We start from the raw sequence: 25,042 nt of genomic DNA, 5'->3' as shown, positions 1-25,042 counted from the left end.
TTTTGGCCAACCCAATGCACTAAAGGTGTTAAGTCCACTCCCAGACCCTTTATGACACAAAAAGTCATCCTTAGTCTGCTCTGATAAGAATAAGGGTGACTCATTCAATTAAAGACTGCTGGCTCATAACAAAGTCCTTTAACACCAAGAGTTTCAAAGCAATTTACTTCCATTTTTTGAGATAAAAAATATTTAGGATGAACATCTCATATAATTATTAAATTAATAATTTTGAAGCATAGCTTAATTTCTAAAGTAGAGCATCAAGAGATACTGCTGATAAATATTTTCTCTCATGACAAATAATGTGCAGGTGTAATTAGGACTGTATAAGCAGCAGTTATAAGGGTAATCATTAAGAACTAGAAACCCAAATGGCTAAAACTATCCTCTGGGAAATGGGACCAGGAATGTAGGTTGTTGCTTCTGCTGTTATTACTCTTTTATATTTCTTTAGCCATATGTCTGTTTTGCTTTGGATTTTTAAAAAAGCATTTAAAGAAGTTCTCTGGAGCTTTACTAATAGCAGAAGGAAGAGGAAGAAGGAGCTAAATTTATTAGAGCGGCAGCATGATAGAGTTAGCTCTGGTTTCAAGTCCTAGTTCTAACCTTATGTGAGGTGGGTCAGTAGTAAGATTATTTACCGTATTAAAGCCTATGATTTATCATCTTTAAAAAGAATCTAATAAATAATTCCTTTACCTCTTAGGTGGTATGTGGACTAAATGAGATAACATTAATAGATGTTGTTGTTTATTCGCTAAGTCATGTCCCACTCTTTTTCGACCCCATGGATCATAGCCCACCAGGCTTCTCTGTCCATGGGACTTTCCAGGCAAGAATATTGGAGTGGGTTGCCATTTCCTCCTCCAGAGTATCTTCCCAACCCAGGGGTCGAACTCACGTCCCCTGCATTACAGGCGGCAGGTGGATTCTTTATCCCTGAGCCACCAGGGAAGCCATTAATAGATGTAGAGCTTGGATATAAAGCTCTTAACAGAGTGCTTGGCATGTAGTCCCATTTAGTAAATACTCGCTATTATTATGCAATTATATTCAATAAATATAACAAATAATATAAAATGTGCTTCCATGCTACTTAAAAAGAGGAAGATGATGAAAGGGAGAAAGAAAGAGATGGCATAAGGTGAAAAACTTTTAATGGTAGACTAATAAGGAATAATTTTTAAATGTTAGGGTGAAATAAAAGACACAAAGGGAAATTAAGGGAAGAGAAGGAAAAAGAGAAACAAAGCGAGGGTATAGTATTAATAATATGTTCTGAATATGACTTAAGATAAACTGCTTCTTGTTATAACTTGGCATTCATCATTAGACAGCACAAGAATAAGAAATACTTACTAGCTCCCCTGTATTTAATTTTTCACAGAACATGTTTATAGTGACTGTACCAGGTCCTGAGAGGAATGCAAAGAATAAAGAGATAGAGGCAGTTTTCAGAGCTTATCGTCAGCCTGGGGTATTCAAAACTTATTCAGCCCTCTGTATCTTCAGGTTCCGCATCTGCAGATTATACCAACTGTGGTTCAAAAAGAGGTTTTTTGTTTTTGATTTTTTTAATTCTAGATGAGAAACAAAACTTTTGGCAATAAAAACTGCTTGATAAAAGAATAAGCTTCCTTAAGGAAATCTTTGTCTTGGCAATGATTTACATGGTGACTGAATCAGGATTCTCAGCCTCATCACTATTAGCGTTTTGAAACTGGATAATTCTTGTTAAGGGGGTGCTTCTGGTGCATTGGGAGATGTTTAGCAGCATCCCTTGCCTCTACCCAGCAGATACTAAGAGCAGCCCCTCCCCAAGTTGTGATAACCAAAAATGTCCTCATGTATTGCCAACTGTCCTTTATGGGGCAGAATACCCCTGGTTGAGAACTTCTTGACAAGATAATCATCTTTTAGGTTTACTGTAGGAGGACTTCTTGTTAAGGCATTGGGGGAAAAAATCCATTCAGACAGACAAAGTGACAGCAAGCCTTGAATTGTGTGTGTGTGCACGCACATGTGTGAATTTTATACACATAGGCTGGGTTTGTGCTTTTCCACTGGCCACAAGCCCCACATACATCTCCTTTAGTAATACAACAAGCCTGTCAACGAGACCTTTATAGGCTTGCTTTTGAATTTGTGTTACCAGCTCTAACGATTATCAACCTCTCTCCTCCCAACTCCCTAACTAAGAAAAATTAAGATTTCAGGGGAGATTAAGGACATGGTGATCCTTTTAGGAGAACTTCCTTAGAAGAAGTTGCTGGAAAATGGGTAAAATTTTAGTAATCAGAAAGAAGAGGCAGGTCAGAGTGAAATTGTTGTACACAGTATTAGGTTGTACACACAGATAGTCAAGGGAAGGGGAAAATAAGAGTTTTTCTGAGGGTAGAAATAGATCATTTTTATTTAACAGAAAGTGCTTGTAGATTGCTGCTTTTAGAACAATTCCTTCTGCTTCTAAAAATTACCTATTTATTTTATAGGGTTTTGATTTATTTTTTTAAGGTTGTTTTTTCATTTTTATTACTTCTCATTTTTCCTCTGTCCCCAACCATTTCATTTTCACGTTATCTCACAATGCAAAGAATATATAAAGCTGTCAGTGTGGAATCCCAACTCCCACACTCCTGGCAATGTTACTTTTCTTCACCTGTTTTCATTCCCTGTGTCTTCGGTTTTTGGACTTGCTGTTCCTTCTGCCTTGAGTTCACTCTACTGCCCTCTTTGCCACCTGGCATTCTCATCTTTCAAGGTCCCATTGAGCTCACTCACGCTCTTGGTCCCTGTCTTCATGTCCTAGGCTAAGTTAGTTGCTGCCCCATGCTGCTGTACATCTCTCTATATATTCAGCCTATAACTTGTTCATTGCACTGTTTTGTATTGACCTCAACAGGGAATTCCCAGAAAATAGAAATTTACTCACTTTTGTAGGCTTCAAACTTTATTTAGTATCTTGCATATACCAAGTTTTTTGATAAATCTTTGTAAAACTAATGGTTAATTTAAACTTATGTCTAAGATCTGACATAAGTTTGAGTTTAAGAAGTATGTAGATTTTTAGACTTTTAAGAGCCTTTTTGACTTTTAGAGACATAATATTGGTTATCTTTATTTTTGACGTGATTCTGAATGTTTTATCCTATTCCACAGTGCCTGAAAGTTATCATTGTAATATTTATATTATATTGGGCTTCTCCCTCCAAGTCATTTTGTTTTCTGATCTCAGTTCAGTTCAGTTCAGTCGCTCAGTCGTGTCCGACTCTTTGCGACCCCATGAATTATTGGAGTCAAAAAATGAATGAAACCAGAGTTAAGAATTGAGCTTGTTAGAGATGAGAGATTGAATCACTATTCACAGCTCTTTGGAGTCTCTTATAAAACTTTCAGAGACTTTCTAGTTTGTAAATAGTATATTAAAATTTATTAAATATATTAAATATGAAGATATTAAAATATATTGATAGGTTGACTATAAGAAATTTATAAATTATAAAGTACTATATCAACACAAAACAAGGTTTATATCATTGTTATTATTATCTCCCTTACCAGTTTATTCATATCAAGTTATTGAACAAGTAATCCTTGAAGCAGTAGATTGTTTATCAGGAAATACCCTTTCTAAGGATGCTTGTTTCCTTACCTGCTAAAGTTAAGGCATACCTCTGATATGGAATCCTGAGCCTGATATAGACAGTATCTTTCAAACTAGTGTACCATAGAAGATTGTTCTAGGAAATAATAATAAATGGCTATATGTCAGAAAAAAAGGTTCACAATAAATGAATTGCATAGTTTATCCCCTTCTTGGAGCTCCACAGTGTGCTTTAGCCAATTGAAGGCTCATAGAATTACTACACTAAAGAAATCTGTTTCACCTTGTGTAACCCATTATTTCCAATGCTTAATACAGCACAGCATGCTATTTTCCTGGCACATCTATTAATATCCTGCAGAACAATGTTCTTTAGAACACCAATTTGGGAAATGCTGGTCTAAAGTATAATTACTTCTTCTAGTTAAATAAATAGTCCATTTTCTCAGACCATTTGTTTCTTACATAATTCTCTCCAGCTAATGAAATCACATTGGATTTTTCCCAAATACGTGCCCATCAGACAGGTACCCTCCAAGTCAGAAGTACGTCAACTTTTCCATTCATCTTCCAGACCTTTAGAGAGTGTTCCCTATGTATGTGTACTTTTGTACTCACAACCTTTAAGACCAAGGCTGATGTTTCTTTTTTCTCCATTATTGCACATGTCTGAAATAACTAAATATTAATGAGTTTTAAAAAGCCTGATCTAAAATAGATAACCAGCAAGGACCTACTGTATAGCACATGGAACTTGTTATGTGGCAGCCTGGATGTGAGGGGAGTTTGGGGGATATATAGGTATGGCTGAATCCCTTTACTATTCACGTAAAACTATCACAGCATTGTTAATTGACTATCAGTTCACTTCAGTCACTCATTCGTGTCCGACTCTTTGCAACCCCATGGACTGCAGCACATCAGGCCTTCTTCTCCATCACCAACTCCCGGAGCCTACTCAAACTCATGTCCATCGCGTTCATCATGCCATCCCACCATCTCATCCTCTGTTGTCCCCTTCTCCTCCCGCCTTCAAACTTTCCCAGCATCAGGGTCTTCTCCAATGAGTCGGTTCTTCACATCAGGTGGCCAAAGTATTGGAGTTTCAGCTTCAGCATCAGTCCTTCCAATGAATATTCAGGACTGCTTTCCTTTAGGATGGACTGGTTGGATCTCCTTGCAGTCCAAGGGACTCTCAAGAGTCTTCTCCAACACCACAGTTCAAAAGCATCAATTCTTCGTTGCTCAGCTTTCTTTATAAGTCCAGCTCTCACATCCATACTTGACTACTGGAAAAAAACCATAGCTTTGACTAGATGGACCTTTGTTGATAAAAGTAATGTCTCTGCTTTTTAATATACTGTCTAGGTTGGTCATAGCTTTTCTTTCAAGGAGCAAGCGTCGTTTAATTTCATGACTGCAGTCACCATCTGCAGTGATTTTGGAGCCCCCCAAAACTGACTATACCCCAATACAAGATAAAGAGTTTTAAAAATTACAAAAAGAAAGCATGATAAACATATTTGTGTGCAATACATGTATGTATAAACACTGCAGAACACTAAATATGGCAGAGCATAAAAATAGAATACATGCACCTGTAATATATGCATATAGGCATATGTGCATGTACATACATGTGTGTACTTTATATATATTTATGTTGTGTGTGTATTCTACTTTTAAATGCTCTGCCATATTTAGAGTCCTGTAGGCAGAAAGTCTGGAGAAGGCAATGGCACCCCACTCCAGCACTCTTGCCTGGAAAATCCCATGGATGGAGGAGCCTGGTAGGCTGTAGTCCATGGGGTCGCTAAGAGTTGGACATGACTGAGCGACTTGCCTTTCATTTTTCACTTTCATGCATTGGAGAGGGAAATGGCAACCCATTCCAGTGTTCTTGCCTGGAGAATCCCAGGGACAGGGGAGCCTGGTGGGCTTCTGTCTCTGGGGTCGCACAGAGTCGGACACGACTGAAGCAACTTAGCAGCAGCAGCAGCAGCAGCAGGCAGAAAGTATTTGATAAATGTTAGGAATTGCCACCTTTTGGCAAATGTGGGAAATAATCTTACTAAACTTGCAATACTAAAACCTCTTAATAATCAATAAAAAGTTTATGTTACTCTAAAGGGCCATGCTATATGTTTGTGTGTAGAAGTTTATCTCATTGTTCTATTTTTCTCTAGTTGATACACCAAAATCGGCAAGCTATCTTGAACCAATTTGCAGCAAACGCTCCTGTTGGCATCAATATGAGATCAGGCATGCAGCAGCAAATTACACCTCAGGTAATGTGAGAAAACCAGGCATTGTTAGTACTTCTCTAACCCAAGTTGTGTTTCTTAGAGTGTTGACTTAGGTGTTTTTGAAATGGTCTGTGAACTTATCTCTTAATGATGTTTGTACTGTAGCTTTCTATTAAAATGAATTTATAATCAGCTTGTGGTACCTGCTACTGATATTTGATTTAAAGCTGAGGGTTCTTTGTTTCGTTTTATTGTTATTGTTGTCATTGCTGTTAGATATCAGATGACTAAGTAGAAAACTCTTATTGCTGTCCTGAATAGTATCAGTAATAAGAAGCCAAGGATATGAAACTGTGTGCACAGTACCTGAAACCTGATCAAAACCCAGTCACATTGCTTAGTTATCTTAACTGCCTTGTGTTCTCTGTTCAGTCTGAGCATCAGCATTTTCCAATTTTTGTTTTAACAATCCTGTGTGTGAGCTCACGGCCATTGAAACGAAACATAAAAAGAACCAGGTAGCCTTCTAAGTGTGTGATATAGTCTTTCCTCCTTACTTCTGCACATACTTCAATATACTTTTTTTTTTGGCTGCACCATGTGGCTTGTGGGATCTTAGTTCTCTAGGGATTGAACTTGGGCCCACAGTAGTGAAAACACTTAGTCCCAGCCACTGGACCGCCAGGGAATTCCCTCAACTACTTTTTTTTTTTTTTAATTTCCCAGCCAAGAACTCAAAAATTGGGGAGATGAGGTATTTTAGAAAGGATTCAGACAAACTTTTCTCCATAAAATGGACCTAGTTGGATTGAGGGCAAATACTAACCAAAGGGATAAATACTGATAGAAGCTCCTGCTAAGCAGCAGATATTGGTGTCTCTGTGGATCCAGACATGGGTTTCTCTGCCTTAAAGTCTCAGTGGTTAGTTCATGCAAGGGGAAATTGGTTATAAGGAAACAAAACTCCACTGTTGGAATTCACATAAAGACAACTTCTGTTAAGAAGTCATATGTCAGTTTCTTCCATATTGGGGTACTTCTGGTTGGCAAGTTTCATTTTTATGAAGCTGTATGCTTTAATCAGCTCCTCGACCTGAATGGACATTTTCTGAGGAAGGCTTTGTTGACATGCCGTGTTGCTTTGCAAGGTAGCCCAAAAGGAGACTTCAAACTAATTTTACCACTTCTTTCATCATTCATAACATCATAGCTATTAAAACACTTACTCTAATGCCTGGAGCAGTCTCATACTGCAACAATGCTATAAAATACCAGGGTTCATTTATTTCTGCGTATTATTTTGTTTCTAATTAAAGATTTTCTTTTTAAGTGACCATTTGTTTGGCCTTGGATCCTAGATTTCTGATTCTTCCTTTTCTAATGGTATTTGTAAGTTTTCCTAATTGTAAAGATAATGTACATTCATTATAGATAATTTGGAAAATACATAAAAGTATAATGAAAATTGAAATCACCTATAATCACATTTTATTCATTTAAGTTAAGTGGAATAAATGATCTCCATGAGAAAAGAGAAAACTAATATCCTCCGTACTGGAAACGTGGTGAATTTTGTGGAAATGAAAAGAAGTCCCCTAATAACATAATGCCAGATAAGATAGAAATCAGCAAGCACATTTTCTCTCTCTTCTTTATGGTTTTCATGTTTCTCTTAACTGGCTTCATGGCTTATATCATAGTACTAATCAATGTATGTTTTCTTTGACTTTTCTCAGTCCTGTTTGACTTTAATATGTAAAATGTAGTTAATTCATTTTCTGTCCTGTGGATGTCATTTAAGAGGTTTTCTTCCTTTTCTGTTTTAGTTTGCCTTGTACACTAATAATTGCTGCATATTCTGTTGCTCCAAGCTATTAGGCTTTATCCTGTAGCTTTCCAAGGTAAGGATTAGTAATCATAATAACATTAGTAAGGGAAGATTTTTTTTCTCTCTTTTTTAGCCACCCCTGAATGCCCAGATGTTGGCACAGCGCCAGCGGGAGTTGTATAGTCAACAGCACCGACAGAGGCAGCTAATACAGCAGCAAAGAGCCATGCTCATGAGGCAGCAGAGCTTTGGCAACAGCCTCCCTCCCTCATCTGGACTGCCAGTTCAAATGGGGAACCCCCGTCTTCCTCAGGGTGCTCCGCAGCAGTTCCCCTACCCACCAAACTATGGTACAAATCCAGGAACACCACCTGCCTCTACCAGCCCTTTTTCACAACTGGCAGCAAATCCCGAGGCGCCCTTGGCCAACCGCAGCAGCATGGTGAACAGAGGCATGACAGGAAACATGGGTGGGCAGTTTGGCACTGGAATCAATCCTCAGATGCAGCAGAACGTCTTCCAGTACCCAGGATCAGGTATGAGGATTTACACCTTTATGTTGTCTTTGTACGTACAGTTGGCCCCCGGTAGCCATGGATTTCATATCTGTGGATTCAACCAACCCCAGTGGAAAATATCCACCCCCACCAAAAAAAAGAAAATTCCAGAAAGCTCCCCAAAGCAAAACTTGAATTCCCTGCACCCTGGGAACTATTATCCTATTTACATAGCATTTACATTGTATCAGTATCAAAAGTGACCTAGAGATGATTTATGGAGGATTGCACATGGGTTCTATTCCCCATTTTATCTAAGGTACTTGAGCATCCGTGGATTTTTGTATCTGTGAGGGTCCTGAAACCAATCCCCCAGGGATATGAAAGGAGAACTGTACCACATCAGACGCAGGTCTCTCTCTTCATGTGTGTTTCCAGTTCACTGAAATTGAGGCAGTTTGCTGAAGAGGAAAGATGCTGAGGGAGTTCCCTGGTAGCCTAGAGGTTAGTATTGGGGCTTTCACTGGCATGGCCTGGATGAACTGAGATCCCACAAGGCACTGACTCAGGGGTCAGGAGATCCAAGCTCTAGGCTTAGCTCTTGCTACCGAATGGTTCAGTGGTTTGAGGCTTCTCTCTTCCATAGCTAAGGACCTGTCTGACACTAAAATTTTTAACATTTTGTCTGCAAAGCACATTTTTACTGTCTGTCTTTCTTTCACGGATGCCTGTAAGAATGTAATAAAAGTCCATGTCAGACAGTGGGTATAAATACATAGGCTCAAAATTTGCATACGTATTTTTTATTATCTTGGAATTTTGTTTTTGTGATAGTTTACACAGGGATTGTCAGTCTTCACAGATTATCTCAGACCTCTCATTGGTGTCTCCACTCTTAGCTGCTTAGGTTGTAAGCTATTCCTCTGAAATATCAGGCAACTTTTTGGCTTCCAAAAGCTTTGTTCTTTTTTTATTTGCACTATCTCTCTCCTATTTCCTTTGTCCTGTTGTTGTTCAGTCGCTCAGTTGTGTCCGACTCTTTGTGACCCATGGACTGCAGCACACCAGGCCTCCCTGTCCTTCATCTCCCGGAGACTACTGAAACTCATGTCCATTGAGTCGGAGATGCCATCTAACCATCTCATCCTCTGTCATCCCCTTCTCCTCCTGCCTTCAATCTTTCCCAGAAACAGGGTCTTTTCAAATGAGTCAGCTCTTTACATCAGTGGCCAAAGTATTGGAGTTTAAGCTTCAGAATCAGTCTTTCCAATGAATATTCAGGATTGATTTCCTTTAGGATTGACTGGTTTGCTCTCCTTTCAGTCCAAGGGACTCTCAAGAGTCTTCTCCAACACCACAGTTCAAAAGCACTCCTTTGTCCTAGGTTACGATATCTTTTGATTTTTCTATCACTTGGAGATTCTAATTAGTAGTGGCAATAAAACACATTTGACTAATCTACCAGGTTTAACTAAACTTTGATGCTAAATTAACGGCAAGTTTCTGTAAAAAAAAAAAAATTTGAAATAAATCTGTTTATTTTATAAATGAAAGAAAAAGTAAATTTTCATCCTGCTTCAAAATGAATTTCAATGAGAAGTCTGCTATTTGACTTTGAATAAAATGTTGAAACTATATAGAGATTTTTTTCACATGGCAATATGCTTATCAACTTTGACAGCCAAATCAATTTAGACTTTTTATTCTGGTGGCAACAAGAGCTGAAATTCTTTTGACTGTTAAATTAAGTATCTGGGGAGACATGTGTCAAAGAGCATCAGAATTCTCTAAGACATTTTAATAAAAATTAAGCCACATCAGTTTCTTTGTCCTCAAGACAATGAAGTCATCTTTGGCTGGTTTATATCACTTACACTATATGTGTGGGCAAGAAAAGGATTATAAATCTGTATCTTAATTATAAGATTGTCTGTCTGAACAGGAGTGGCTTTCAGAAGAGTTGTATTTTCCTTTGTCTTTTTTTTTCTTTTCTTTTATCTTTTGATTTCTCTATGCAAAGAATTTGACGCGATTCCTTCACCTTATTCTAGCCTACAGAAGTACTTCCTCCAGCATTAGAAGTCTCATGTAGTTTCCCACTGCTCTTCCAAAATGACAACTTAGCCAAAACAGCAAAGAGATTCTTAGTAGCATTTTGATACTGATTGTAGAGCTTTAAATCAAAAGATTTATTTCATTTGTTGGGGAAAAAATAACTACAGATAAGCCAAACATTAATAAATTCCCCAGTAAAACTCTCTTTTTAAAAAATAAGGTATTTACTGTACTTCTCAAAAAACTAAAAATAAAACTACCATGTGACCCAGCAGTTCCCCGGACTGGGTATCTATTATGTGGAAAAAAAGAAAACACTAATTTGAAAAGATACATGCACTCCAATGTTCATAGCAACTTTATTTTCAATAGCCAAGATATTGAAGCAACCTAAATGTCAATGGCACCCCACTCCAGTACTCTTGCCGGGAAAATCCCATGGATGGAGGAGCCTGGTGGGCTGCAACCCATGGGGTTGCAAAGAGTTGGACACGACTGAGCGACTTCACTTTGACTTTTCACTTTCATGCATTGGAGAAGGCAATGGCAACCCACTCCAATGTTCTTGCCTGGAGAATCCCAGGGACGGGGGAGCCTGGTGGGCTGCCGTCTGTGGGGTCGCACAGAGTCGGACACGACTGAAGTGACTTAGCAACTTAGCAAATGTCCTTCAGCAAGTGAGTGGATGAAGAGGGCGTGGTATGTGTATACAGTGGAATACTACTTGGCCATAAGGGATACAATGAAATGTTGCCATTTGCAACATGGATGGACTTGGGGGATATTTTGCTAAGTGAAATAAGTCAAATAGAAAAAGACAAATATTGTGTGATACGTCAGTTACATGTGGAATCTAAAAAAATAAATTAGTGAATATAAAAAGAACAACAATGACAGAACCAGATACACATGTAGAAACCATTAGTGGTTACCAGGGGGAAGAGGGAAGGAGGAAGGGGCAAGTTAGGGGCAAGGCAAAAGCTTCTATGTATAAAATAAGCTACAAAGATATTTTGTATATCACAGGGAATTTAGTCAATATTTTATCATGATTATAAATATATAACCTTTTAAAATTGTGAATCCTGTGTTGTATACCTGAAACATATAGTATTATACAACTATGTTTCAATTAAAAATTAACTAATTAAAAAAAACAGTAGTTCTGTAAATTTTCAGTTATGATCTTTAATGCTTCATCTCTGGAAAGCCAAGAAAGGAGGACTTCTATCCTGCTCCTGTTTCTTTTTTTAAAAAATATTTATTTGGCTGCACTGGGTCTTAGTTACAGCATGCAGGATCTAGTTCCCTAACCAGGGATCAAACTCAGGCCCCCTGAAGTGGGCGTACAGAGTCTAAGCTGCTGGGCCACCAGGGAAGTCCCCTGCTCCTATTTCTTGACAAAGCCACCTGAAAAGGTGGTGATCCAAAACCCCTTTTCCTTTGAAGCTGACATGATTTCCCTCAGGGTTGTGGATCGCATCTTTGATCTCTTGCAAATTCTACATAGAACACAGTGATCGAGATGAGTGGGTGGAACTTCCTTCTTCTCCAGGCAGTGTAACCAGATGTGTTACTACCCATTGTAAGTGCTCTATCTGGTACCAGGAGTTTTCTTCCAGTCCAACTTTTGATTGACAAAAAATGCTTTTCACAAAAGTAAGATTTAAAACAAAAATAAAGTTAGTATTTGTACTATAAACAAACCCCAGAAGCTAGGTACAGTGGAGAGAGTAACAGTTTCATCCAGTTGCATTTTGAAATGAAATGGCAGAGCTTTCAGGTTTTTCATGGGAAAAACAAAAGCACAGAGAAAATTTTTTTTATTTTTCTGAAGAGCATAAAAACATTTAAAGGTGCAATATTTTAAATATTTTCTATTGCTCTTAAGTTATAAACTTGCTCTAAGGTGATTAGCTAGCTGGTAGAAAGCTTCAAGACCAGGTTTTATGTTGGTACAAGTTCAGGTTCTGGAAAAATTTTAATCCTTTCAAATCAAGCCTTCTCCAAAAACAGGAAAACAAAAACCACCACGTTTTTCTAAATAAAGTTTTATTAGAACACAGCCATGCTCATTAGTTTACATATTGTCTGTAGCTGACTTCACACATTAGAGTTAAGTAGTTCTTACAGAAATGTTATGACCTGCAAAACTGAAAATCTTAACTATCTGAGCCCTTTGCAGAAAAAGTTTGCTGATCCCTGTCTTAATCAATGATAGTAAAACCAAAGGATGAATAAATTAATTTTGCTTTAGTCCTTTGTCTTGGCATTTTTCAACTTAATGTTTGTTATTGTTGTTTAGTTGCTGAGTCATGCCTGACTCTTTTGCGACCCCATGAATTGTAGCCTGCCAGGCTCCTCTGTCCATGGGATTTCCCAGGCAAGAATGGGTTGCCGTTTCCTTCTCCAGGGAATCTTCCTGACCCAGGGACAAACCCATGTCTCCTGCATTGACAGGCAGATTCTTTACAACTGAGCCGCAAGGGAATCCTACAGCTTAATATAGGCCCAAAGTAAATGAAGGAACGTAGGTAATAATAATGACAGAGCATGCTTTCTTTTATTCCTGAAAACAGAAAATTTTTCTAGACTATTGTGCCATAAGGATGAGTGCATAAGAACAGGATTAGAAATTTAAAATTTATTATCTACTGTGGTAATATCCAAAGAAAATAGGGAAATTTAAAAAGAAACTTTTGTACCTATTTCATGGATTCTTTAGAGCCAATCCAGAGCCCCCTTTTCTGTGAACTATAGTAAACGTGCTACTTGCGCTCACTCCTGAGTGACCTCATCTACTCCTGTGGCTTCAGTGAGTCCTTTATGCCAATGACTCTCTGTCTATCTCTAAACCAAATCACTCAGCTCATGTGTACTGCTGCCTGCTGGACAGACATTCTTAAATTTTCCACCAGAACCCAAACTTGACCAGATTCATCAGCTCCATTTCCCCTTCCCTCATGTCTCCATGTTCCACCTTAACAAACCCCTCAAGTTTCAAGAAAGAATACATACCTTGCTCTCTCTCCTAGACTTTTGTGTATCCTCTGTCTAAAATGTCCTTTCCTCACCTGGCTCACTCCTGTTCCTCCCTCCCCTCAGAGGTATCTCCTCTAGGAAACCCTCCCTGACACTCCCAATCATAAGCATTCACCACCCTGTCTTATAGCCACTTGTTTATCAGCTGCCTTTCTTTTTAAACAGCTCACACTTCCTTGAGTGAGCTAAGTGTGACCTTTGAAATCTTGGTTTCTCAGGTGCTTAGCACAGTGGTCTGGTGGGGAAAGCAGATGCTCAATGAGTCTTTCAAGGGAAAAATAAATCCTAATTCTAGTTGCTGCTGCCAGATGGCTGTGGTGCTGTTTACGCTCCAGCAGGGAGACTTAACATAATCAAAGATAGAACTGTAGAATTTTTAAACTAGAAGGAACAAGATGTCTGGTCTAAGAAATCCAGGGTCCAGTGTAGTGACAGAACTGGGACCAGAACTCTACCCCTCCAAGTTTATTATTCACTGGGCTGATTCTTTCTACTAAAACTAGGTCATCTGATAAAGAAAACATGGGCAGTTAGAATGTGAAATGAGACCAGAAAAAAAAAATGTCAAAAAGCTTGCTAATGTACTTACAGTCTTATTTATTGTTTATCTTTGATCCCACAGAATAATATTCACAATATGTTAAGCATCTCTCCCCTTACATATATATTTTTCCTGAAAGAAATTCTTTTATCATAAATAAAATTTAAAATGCGTTAGGAACAGATAAATATTTTTTAAGGATCATAACTAGAACAGTTAAAATTTTAAATGTAGAATTAATCAGACAGTCGATATAAAAATGAAGATGATGGGTGTGGAAAACCCACCCACTAGAGTCATAAATGAAAATAATGATTTCTGTATATATTCTAAGTCAAGAATTACTTACCAGAGATTAAATTATATAGAGAGGAAGCAACAAGGAAAATATATGTAGCTTTAGTTATATAAATTTTACCAAGAAGACAAGTAGCTAAACATTTAGTGAAAGAAAAAATTCAGAAAGTCCGAAGTTGACTAAACTTTCACAGAAAATTTAAAATACTTTTTAAAAATTGTAGCCTATAAAAAGCAACAGTGAATAAAGTAACTGCATCTCTGGCCAGATTAACCAGAGACAAGTCTTTGTATTAAAAATGACAGAACACAAAATATTATACAGGAACCTGTACTTACGTTTGCAAGGAGACGTTTAAGGGCATAGAAACATACTTATGGTATAATGATAAGGGAAAGAAGCAGTCCACAAAGTTATGCAAGACTTCATAGAGGAAGATTTGAATGAATTATACTAAATTATGGGTAATCACATTATGATATTCTTTTTTTTTCCTGCACCTTTATAACTTGCTCTACCTCAGTAGTATTTAACTATGAAATATTTGGTCAGGAAAAAAAAAAAGCACAAAGTGCTAATGTAACAGAAAACATCTGAAGAAGCTCTTTTTTTCTTTTTTAAATTGTTGTCAGCTTCCACTTTTGGTCATGGAGTAATAGGGACGAAATTTACTCTTCCCTCTGAAACAAACCAAAAATTGAACAACAGTTGTAGAAATTGTCCAGGCTGTGCTGTAGGAAGGGGAGATCCAACAGAAGCCAGTGGTTTCCCATAGTTGAGGTAGTGGCACTTAGAGTCTGGGAAAGCCAAGGCAGCTAGAGTAAAACGGTACCACAGAGAAGAGAACCACAAAGAGAGAGAACCACGGGGATGTACAGAAGGTCCTGCTCAGGTCTTAAGTTGAGAACTGATCAGTGTTTGTGTGTGCCTGTACACAAATCAAAGCCAAGGAAAACCACCCAGAAAGAACTGAAGGAACATCTTCAGAGTTCACACAGGGCCAGTTCCTCTTTCCACCAACCAGAATAGAAAACCTCAAAATTCATGAGTGTCAAGTAAAATACTCAGAAATGTTTGTACCTCAGAAGCAGGGCAGAATAAGCACCAGACTAAACTTTGCTCTTGTCCTTTAGGCCCAGTACCCAAAAGAATTAAAACTGTTACCATGTAACCTACTCATGACCCAGACAAAGGTCAAAAATAAGTTTAAAGGATTTTTTAAAATCTAGCACCTAACAGGGTAAACCCTAGAAGCTGATGTTTTTTTTTTTTAATTATCAGATGTGCAAAGATACAGGAAAATAAAACCAATAATAAGAAGAAAAATCAGTCATCAAAACCAACCCAGAAATTACACAGGTGACAGAATGAAAAGTTATAACTTATGCATTCTGTATGTTAATGAATCTAGAGGAAGTCTTAAATGTGTTAACTAAAGGTATGAAACATAAATAAAACCAAAATCAAACTTCTGGAGATAAAAACTACAGTGTGTGAGATGAAAAATATACTGGACAGGATAAGCAGCAGATTAGACTTTGTAAAAGAAAAAGTTAGTGAACTTGAAGATACAACAATGGAAAACTATACATAGTGAAATCGAGAGGAAAAAAATTGAAAAGATAATATATTTGCTCCAAATTGATCTTATAATTACACTCTCCTTATCTGAATATCAGCATGCTTTTTTGAGAAACTGACAAGCTTCTGCTAAAATTTATATGGAAATGTAAAGGACCTAGAGTAGCCAAGACAGTTTTGCAAATTCAGAACAAAGTTGGATGACTACCAGTTTCAAAGTTATTATAAAGATACAACAATCAAGACAGTGTAGTATTAGAATGAGTATAGACATACAGATCAAAAGAAAAAGAGGGCTGCAGAGGATGAGATGGTTAGATCACATCACCAACTCAATGGACATGAATTTGAGCACATTTCAGGAGTTAGTGAAGGACATGCAGTCCCATGGGGTCACAAAGAGCTGCACATGACTTAGCGACTGAACAACAAGAAACATATAGATTACTATAACAGAATAAAAAGTCCAGTTATAAACCTTTACTTTTATGGTCAGTTGATTTTCAACAGTTATATCAATGGCTGCTAATAAGCACTCTTCTGAATAAAAAGGAACAAACTACTGATTGATGCCACAGAATGGTTGAACCTCAGAAACATTAATACTGAGTGAAAGATGCCAGATACAAAAGACCTCAGGTATATGAATGGTTTCCAATGAAAGGCAAATCTGTAGGGACAGAAAGCAGATCAATAGTTGCCTGAGGTTAGAGGTGGGTATGGGCATTCACCACAGACAAGCACAGGGAAATTTAAGATGTGGTAAAAATATCTAAGCTGGATGGTGGTGATGGTTGTACAACTCTATAATTTTACTAAAACTCATTGACTTAATTCAATAGGTGAATTTGATGCTATATAGATTGTGTGTGTGTGTGCTTAGTCAGTCAATCATGTCCGACTCTTTGCAACCCCATGGACTGTAACCTCCCAGGCTCCTCTGTCCATGGAGATTCTCTAGGCAAGAATACTAGAATGGGTTGCCATGCCCTCCTCCAGGGGATCTTCCCAACCCAGGGATCGAGCCCAGGTCTCCCACATTGCAGGTGGATTCTTTACCAACTGAGCCACCAGGGAGGCCCAATAAGACTGGAGTGGGTAGCCTATCCCTTCTCCAGGGGATCATCCCAACCCAGGAATTGAACCAGGGTCTCCTGCCTTTCAGGCAGATTCTTTACTAGCTGAGCTACCAGGGAAGCCCGCTAAATAGATTCAGTTCAGTTCAGTTCAGTTCAGTCGCTCAGTCGTGTCCGACTCTTTGCGACCCCATGAATCGCAGCACACCAGGCCTCCCTGTCCATCACCAACTCCCGAAGTTCACTCAGACTCACGTCCATTGAGTCAGTGATGCCATCCAGCCATCTCATCCTCTGTCGTCCCCTTCTCCTCCTGCCCCCAATCCCTCCCAGCATCAGAGTCTTTTCCAATGAGTCAACTCTTCGCATGAGGTGGCCAAAGTACTGGAGTTTCAGCTTTAGCATCATTCCTTCTGAAGAAATCCCAGGGCTGATCTCCTTCAGAATGGACTGGTTGGATCTCCTTGCAGTCCAAGGGACTATAGATTACGTCTCAGTAAAGCTTGGGGAAAAACAAAAAGAGGGAAGGGAAGAAGAGCCCATAAAGACAACTGAGGAGAAGAAGATAACAAAACTTTCTCACTTTTCATTTCATACATGGGTTTTTCTTACCTTTTTTCCTCTTCAACTTATTTTTTAAGCTTTAAAAAAATTTTTTTATTGATATATAATTGACATCAGTTCAGTTCAGTCATTCAGTCATGTCCAACTTTTTGCGACTCCATGAATCGCAGCATGCCAGGCCTCCCTGTCCATCACCAACTCCTGGAGTTCACCTAGACTCACATCCATCAAGTCAGTGATGCCATCCAGCCATCTCATCCTCTGTCGTCCCCTTCTCCTCCTGCCCCCAATCCCTCCCAGCATCAGAGTCTTTTCCAATGAGTCAACTCTTCGCATGAGGTGGCCAAAGTACTGGAGTTTCAGCTTTAGCATCATTCCTTCCAAAGAAATCCCAGGGCTGATCTCTTCAGAATGGACTGGTTGGATCTCCTTGCAGCCCAAGGGACTCTCAAGAGTCTTCTCCAACACCACAGTTCAAAAGTATCAATTCTTTGGCTCTCAGCCTTCTTCACAGTCCAACTCTCACATCCATACGTGACCACAGGAAAAACCATAGCCTTGACTAGACGAACCTTTGTTGGCAAAGTAATGTCTCTGCTTTATGAATATGCTATCTAGGTTGGTCATAACTTTCCTTCCAAGGAGTAAGCGTCTTTTAATTTCATGGCTGCAGTCACCATCTGCAGTGATTTTGGAGCCCCCCAAAATAAAGTCTGACACTGTATCCACTGTTTCCCCATCTATTTCCCATGAAGTGATGGGACCAGATGCCATGATCTTCATTTTCTGAATGTTGAGCTTTAAGCCAACTTTTTCACTCTCCTCTTTCACTTTCATCAAGAAGCTTTTTAGTTCCTCTTCACTTTGTGCTATAATGGTGGTGTCATCTGCATATCTGAGGTTATTGATATTTCTCCCGGCAATCTTGATTCCAGCTTGTGTTTCTTCCAGTCCAGCATTTCTCATGATGTACTCTGCATATAAATTAAATAAACAGGGTGACAATATACAGCCTTGACGTACTCCTTTTCCTATTTGGAACCAGTCCGTTGTTCCATATCCAGTTCTAACTGTTGCTTCCTGACCTGCATACAGATTTCTCAAGAGGCAGATCAGGTGGTCTGGTATTCCCATCTCTTTCAGAATTTTCCACAGTTTATTGTGATCCACACAGTCAAAGGCTTTGGCATAGTCAATAAAGCAGAAATAGATCTTTTTCTGGAACTCTCGTGCTTTTTCCATGATCCAGCGGACGTTGGCAATTTGATCTCTGGTTCCTCCGCCTTTTCTAAAACCAGCTTGAACGTCAGGAAGTTCACGGTTCACATATTGCTGAAGCCTGGCTTGGAGAATTTTGAGCATTACTTTACTAGCATGTGAGATGAGTGCAGTTGTGCGGTAGTTTGAGCATTCTTTGGCATTGCCTTTCTTTGGGATTGGAATGAAAACTGACCTTTTCCAGTCCTGTGGCCACTGCTGAGTTTTCCAAATTTGCTGGCATGTTGAGTACAGCACTTTCACAGCATCGTCTTTCAGGATTGGAAATAGCTCCACTGGAATTCTATCACCTCCACTAGCTTTGTTCGTAGTGATGCTTTCTAAGGCCCACTTGACTTCACATTCCAGGATGTCTGGCTCTAGGTCAGTGATCACACCATCATGATTATCTGGGTCATGAGATCTTTTTTGTACAGTTCTTCTGTGTATTCTTGCCATCTCTTCTTAATATCTTCTGCTTCTGTTAGGTCCATACCATTTCTGTCCTTTATCGAGCCCATCTTTGCATGAAATGTTCCCTTGGTATCTCTAATTTTCTTGAAGAGATCTCTAGTCTTTTCCATTCTGTTGTTTTCCTCTATTTCTTTGCATTGATCGCTGAGGAAGGCTTTCTTATTTCTTCTTGCTGTTCTTTAGAACTCTGCATTCAGATGCTTGTATCTTTCCTTTTCTCCTTTGCTTTTCGCTTCTCTTCTTTTCACAGCTATTTGTAAGGCCTCCCCAGACAGCCATTTTGCTTGTTTGCGTTTCTTTTCCATGGGGATGGTCTTGATCCCTGTCTCCTGTACAATGTCACGAACCTCATATTGGTTTCAGGTGTACATAATGATTTGATATTTATGTGTGTTGCAAAATGATCACCACAGTAAGTCCAGTTAACATCCATTACTGTACATAGTTACAAATTTTTTTCTCATGATGAAAACTTCAAAGATCCACTCTCTAGCTACTTTCAGATATACATTACAGTATTATTAACTATAGTCAGTATGCTATACATTACATCCCCAGGACTTAGTCATTTTTTTCTTCCAGTTCGAGATATAAGTGACATAGAACACTGTATGAGTTTAAGGTGTACAGCATAATGATTTGACTTACATATGTCATGAAATGTTTATCAAAATTTAGTGAACATCTGTCATAGCCTTTCTACTTATTTTTTATTACAAAAGAAATCTTTTATGTGTGCTCAGATTTGTTTTTGATACTTAAAATTTCATGTAGTCAGAAAAGAACAGAAAAGAAAATCATGTGTAATCATGGTACCCAGATCAATATCTTAGTGAATGGAAATGTTCTTCCAAATCTCTTTTACATGTTTATTTATCTGTTTATACTAACATTTCCTGTTTTGTTTTTGAGAGACTGAAATCTTTTCCTTACTCTGTTGAACAGGCTGTTTCTACCTATGTTATGACAGATCCTTCTGGATTGTTGTTTTATGGTGTTGATAAATGTATAGTGTATTCACATAAATTAATTTGTGTCAATTTGTAGGAATGGTTCCCCAAGGTGAGGCCAACTTTGCTCCATCTCTAAGCCCTGGGAGCTCCATGGTGCCGATGCCAATCCCTCCTCCTCAGAGCTCTCTGCTCCAGCAGACTCCGCCCACTTCTGGCTACCAGTCACCAGACATGAAGGCCTGGCAGCAAGGAGCAATGGGAAACAACAAGTAAGGGGGCAGCTTTTGTATATGAGCATCCCGATACTCCACAGCACGTAAGAACAGACACGCCTTCAGAATCCAAGTAGGAGATTATTAGCTTCTATCCATTTGCAGATTCAAAGAACTGAATTTTATGTTGCCAAATAGCGTCTTTTAAGTCCTTTAAGTTTAAAGTCAATTTTAAAGCAAATAAGTCTGTTTTTAATACAGAAAGGTACTGTAGTGGCCCCAGACTTTTTTGTCCCATTCCCCAGTGCATCTAAAGAATACGCTCAACTCCTATGAGTAACAGAGCTTCCCTGGGACAGAGGTAGGAATGAGTACTTTTTAAAAAATCAGTCTTTATAAAAACACTTAAAAATCTAAAGCAAGAATGGCAAAATGTTAGAGTTCACTAGAGCTGAATAGTGGGCATGTGAGTTTCACTCTTGGTATGTTTGAAGGATTTCATAGCAACAGCAAAGGTTTTAAGTCTTCTAAGGTCATTCTGCCTTATCTGGCTTTTTGAATCTCTAGGTTTGCAGTGGCCTCATTTTACCCATTTACTTAGAATTATCTTACTAAAGTCATTTTCCTCGAAAATTGTGGCTGCTAAACTTTTCACACATCACTTGAGTTTTATAAGGGTTTTAATTTGGGTGTGTCTTGGTTCTAAATGACAGGGAAGCTGTTTGATCTGACAACATAATAAGTAAGGTAATTAATGTTGAAAACTTAAGACCATATTCTCTCAAAGTTCATTGAAAGGTGAGAGAGGAAACTTCCTGTTAGAGAACTATGTAGCTCTCCTTGAGGACTGGTGTCAGCTAGGTAGAAATAGAACTGTCTGTGTGATATGCAAGAACTTAGTCTCCTAGTGTGTTCTAATCCCAGCTTCTTGAACTCACTTTAGGTTCCATGGCCCATCATTATAATTACTCCCTAACAGGCATTCTCAGCCCTCTTGCCCAGCTCTCCCTCCGTTGCAGTTATAAATGTTCCCTAATGGAATCTAACTAAATGCTTGCTCCATACGTATGCCTGATCATTTACATGTGCTGTTAGGGGAAAAAAAACGCAGTAATGGTGACAGATCTGCTCACCTTTGCAGTTAAATTCCTTCCTCTCTTTCCGTTCCTTATTGAATCTGTCAGGCTTTCATCCAAATCATTCCACCAAAAGCATTCTTATCAAAGTCTTTACTGTCCTTTACAGTGCCAAATGCAGTGAGCATTGATAGCACTTGACATACTTGAGCACTTACTCTTTCTTGAAGCTCCTTCTTCATTTGGTTTGTGGAACAGCTTTCTCTCTTGAGAAAGGTGTCTCTCCTCCTAACTCTCAGTCTCTTCTGCTGGGTCTTCCTCACCTCTCGGACCTCTGCTTTAGGGCCTCAGCTCATTCTAGGACCTCTTCCTCATATCTACTTCCTCCCTTGATTATATATTCCAATCTTACTGATAATACATGCCTATCTCTATGTTTATGATTCCCAGATTTAGGTCTCTAGCCCAGATTTCTGTCCTAAACACCATACCATATATACAGCAGCCTAATGGACAGCTCCACTTAGAAGTCTAATAGGCATCTCAAACTTAACATGACAATAACTAAAGTAATATTCTTCCCCAAACCTGCTGGACTCATACTTTTTCACATCTCAGTAAACAGTTCCATTCTTCCAGTTATTCAGAAGAAAACCTTTTTTCTTTCTCTCACATCCCACATCCATCAGCAAATCACATCAGCTTCTTAGCAGCTTCCACTCTTTACCTGTCCCACTTGTACACTTTAGCGCAAGCCAGCATCATCCTTTTTCTGGACCACTGCAGTGACCTCCTGTCTTCTTGCTTCCACCCTTGCTCCACTACAGTTTCGTCTGCACATTGTGATGCTTTTAAAACATGAGGCAAGATATCAGTCCTTTACTCAAACATGCCAGCTTATTCAGAACACAGTATAGGGCCTGTGACACCCTGCATAATCTTGCTCCTGGGTACCTCTCTGACCTCATCTGTATTCTCATCACTCACTCTGCTGTAGTGGCTTCTATTTATTCTTCTGTTCCTCAGATGTGCCAAGTACATTGCATACTCAGGCCTTTGCATTTTTAAATCCCTCTGCTGGAATCCTCTTCTCTCAGTAGCCACATGGTTTTCTCTCTCATGCCTCAAGTCTCACCTTATTAGACACAGATATTGAATGTCACCATTTTAGACTTCCCTTACCATCATCTCTAAACGCCATTTCCCACTCTTTGGTCCCTCCATTTCCTTCTTTATATCTTTATTATGCTTAACATCTGACATATTGTGTGTTAGTCTCCTTATGGTATGTCTCCTCCAACTGAAATACAAACCTCAGAAGAGCAAGGACTTTGTTTCTGTTTACTTCTGTATGCGCATCCTTTAAGACACATGAGCACTTCATATACATCTATTGAAGAAATGAGTGCAGAGATTCCCTGTTCCTCAGTCATATTTTGGGTTCACATTCAAATATAGACTTGAGTTTTTGTTGTACTTTAGCTGTTTCTGTGAACTTTGGCTTTCTCAAATCATTTGAGAAAGAAAATAGTTATCACTAACTTTTCAAACATTCATACTTGCTTATTTAGTTCATGTACAAAAGCTTATTAGTCAACACAGGCAGCATATAGTTTGTGATCCCTCACTGTCTCTTTTGCACAGTGCAAGATACCACAAGAAATTGGGGAAAACAGCCCTTGTTGTCGATTTACCTAGAGTGTAGTTAGTGACAGGAGTAGGTCAGAGAGAAATAAAACATGAAACAAAAACTCACTAAGCAGAATGATGTGATACAGTTTGGAGACAGTATAACTCACGTGAGTCTTTTTGTTTATCTCTTTGGTGGCAAGAGAAACAAAGGGCTAAACAAACCTACTTGTCCAGGCACTAGGACAGCGTTTCTGTGTAACTCTAGTCTCAAAGGAGAGTCTCAGGCCTTATTAGCATTTTAAAGGCAAAGGCCTGTGCTTTAACCCTTTGTTTCTCAGACTTATTTGACCGGGAACTCCTCCCTGTTTGTTAATACCTCTAATATCTGACACTTGCTTTAGGCTGACTTTGTCATCTCTCCCCTCACTGCCCTCCCCCACCTCCCCACGATTTGGGGGCTACCAAATACCTGGTGCTAGCTTAAGGAAACTGTGGTAACTGCCATGAGGCCAGTCAGGGGTTAGGTGCGGGGAGGGGTCCTCCACGCATTGGGCCTAAGGTGCCAGTGAACCCCACAGTCCATTCCAGGCCATGGAACAGTGATTAATGCTGCGAAAGGGCTTGGTCTTCTTTCTATGAGGGAAGAACCCAAAATGGAACTATTGGCAGGCTTAGTTTGAAAGAACTTAAGCTAATATATAGTCCCAAATAGAAATTTGAAAAGAAATTAAATCCTAAACCTTTTTCACTAAGTATGACATCATTGCAGTCCTTGAAGCTTCTGCATGCATTAACTTACATAGCTCTGCGCCTCTACAGTGGTGATTTATGTATCAGTTGACAAATGAGCACTGTCTAAGGCAGAAATGTTCTCATTAGAAAATGGGCAGTAGACTAATAGGTTTTCTTTTCTCACCTTTAGTTGTGGGGACACTGACAAGCATACACACTGCAGACACTAATGGTCCACAGATGTATTATTGACCATTTCCTAGGCATATAATTTTCTTCGTGCATTTGTGTTTTATAATTACTTAGGGAAAATTCACTTCTTTTCTTTAGACATGATGAATAGGCTGTTCCTCAGCCTGTGAATTTCAGTATGATTACCTTAATTTACCGGAAGCTATAAATGTCAGTACATCCTGCTTTCCTCCAAAGAGCTAGCAAGGAATAGAAAAGCCATTGATGGAATCAATAATTTTTGAAATCATATTCTTTAAAATTAACATTAAAATAGGTAGAACTTTACCAGCAGCTTATTGTTTAAAAATTGATAGATAATCATAAAATATTTGGTGTTTTGTAGAACTTAGCAAAGACACAAAGACACACATAAAAAAGAAAATTCATATTATTTTCCTTTAGATGTGTTTATCTGTATCACTATATCATTCAGATATAAAGTTTCAAATTCTACTTACTTGGAGTTTATTCCATACTCTTCTACTAACAGAAACTGGTTTAACATTGAGATCATTGGTGTAACAATGGTCTAGACATTGGGTGGTGAAGAAGGAAGTCTGTAAAACAGGCACTCTGAAAACCATAATTATTGCCCTTGTATCTTGCTTCCTAGAAAAGACATGAAGCTATCTTCAGATCTGAGAAGACCATTGAAGTCTTCAAAAGCATTTTGTTTTCCAAATAAAAATATCTGGTTATACACTTCTGATTTCCTCTTAGTTTATAGCATATTGAAAGAGGCCAGAAGCTGAAACCTTAAGAAGTGACAATAAGCAGTAGGACACTGAATAAAGGCTTTCGAATTTTAATGTGCATTTTTGACTCAATGGACATGGGTTTGGGTGGACTCCAGGAGTTGGTGATGGACAGGGAGGCCTGGCGTGCTGCGGTTCATGGGGTCGCAAAGATTTGGACACGACTGAGCGACTGAACTGAAGTTGTTAGAAGTGCTTTTCCATACCTACCCCCAGAAAATATGACTCACTAGGGTGGGATAAGGTCTGAGAGTCTCAATTTTCAATAAAGACCAGGGAATTCTCTTGGAGATGGTCTCTGGACTACACTTCAAAAAACATTGGTGTAGATGCAATGAGTATGTGTCAAGTGGCTTCAGTCACGTCCAACTCTTTGCAACCC

At 38.8% G+C, this 25,042-nt stretch overlaps 1 protein-coding gene across 11 annotated transcripts in view; it reads left to right on the top strand.

The window, feature by feature from the left end:
* Positions 1-25,042, top strand: part of NCOA1 (nuclear receptor coactivator 1) — a 219,034-nt gene that overhangs the window by 181,737 nt on the left and 12,255 nt on the right. For all 11 annotated transcript variants that reach the window (NM_001206215.1, XM_024998757.2, XM_024998760.2 and 8 more), the window contains 3 exons: positions 5,794-5,895; positions 7,815-8,217; positions 20,114-20,288. In NM_001206215.1, the coding sequence (NP_001193144.1) occupies positions 5,794-5,895; positions 7,815-8,217; positions 20,114-20,288 (680 nt within the window). The remainder of the gene's footprint in view (positions 1-5,793; positions 5,896-7,814; positions 8,218-20,113; positions 20,289-25,042) is intronic.

This window comes from Bos taurus, chromosome 11, assembly GCF_002263795.3.
Source record: "Bos taurus isolate L1 Dominette 01449 registration number 42190680 breed Hereford chromosome 11, ARS-UCD2.0, whole genome shotgun sequence".
Taxonomy (NCBI): Eukaryota; Metazoa; Chordata; class Mammalia; order Artiodactyla; family Bovidae; genus Bos; species Bos taurus.
The sequence above is the reverse complement of the archived record's forward strand: the minus strand, read 5'-3'. Positions and strand labels throughout refer to the sequence as shown.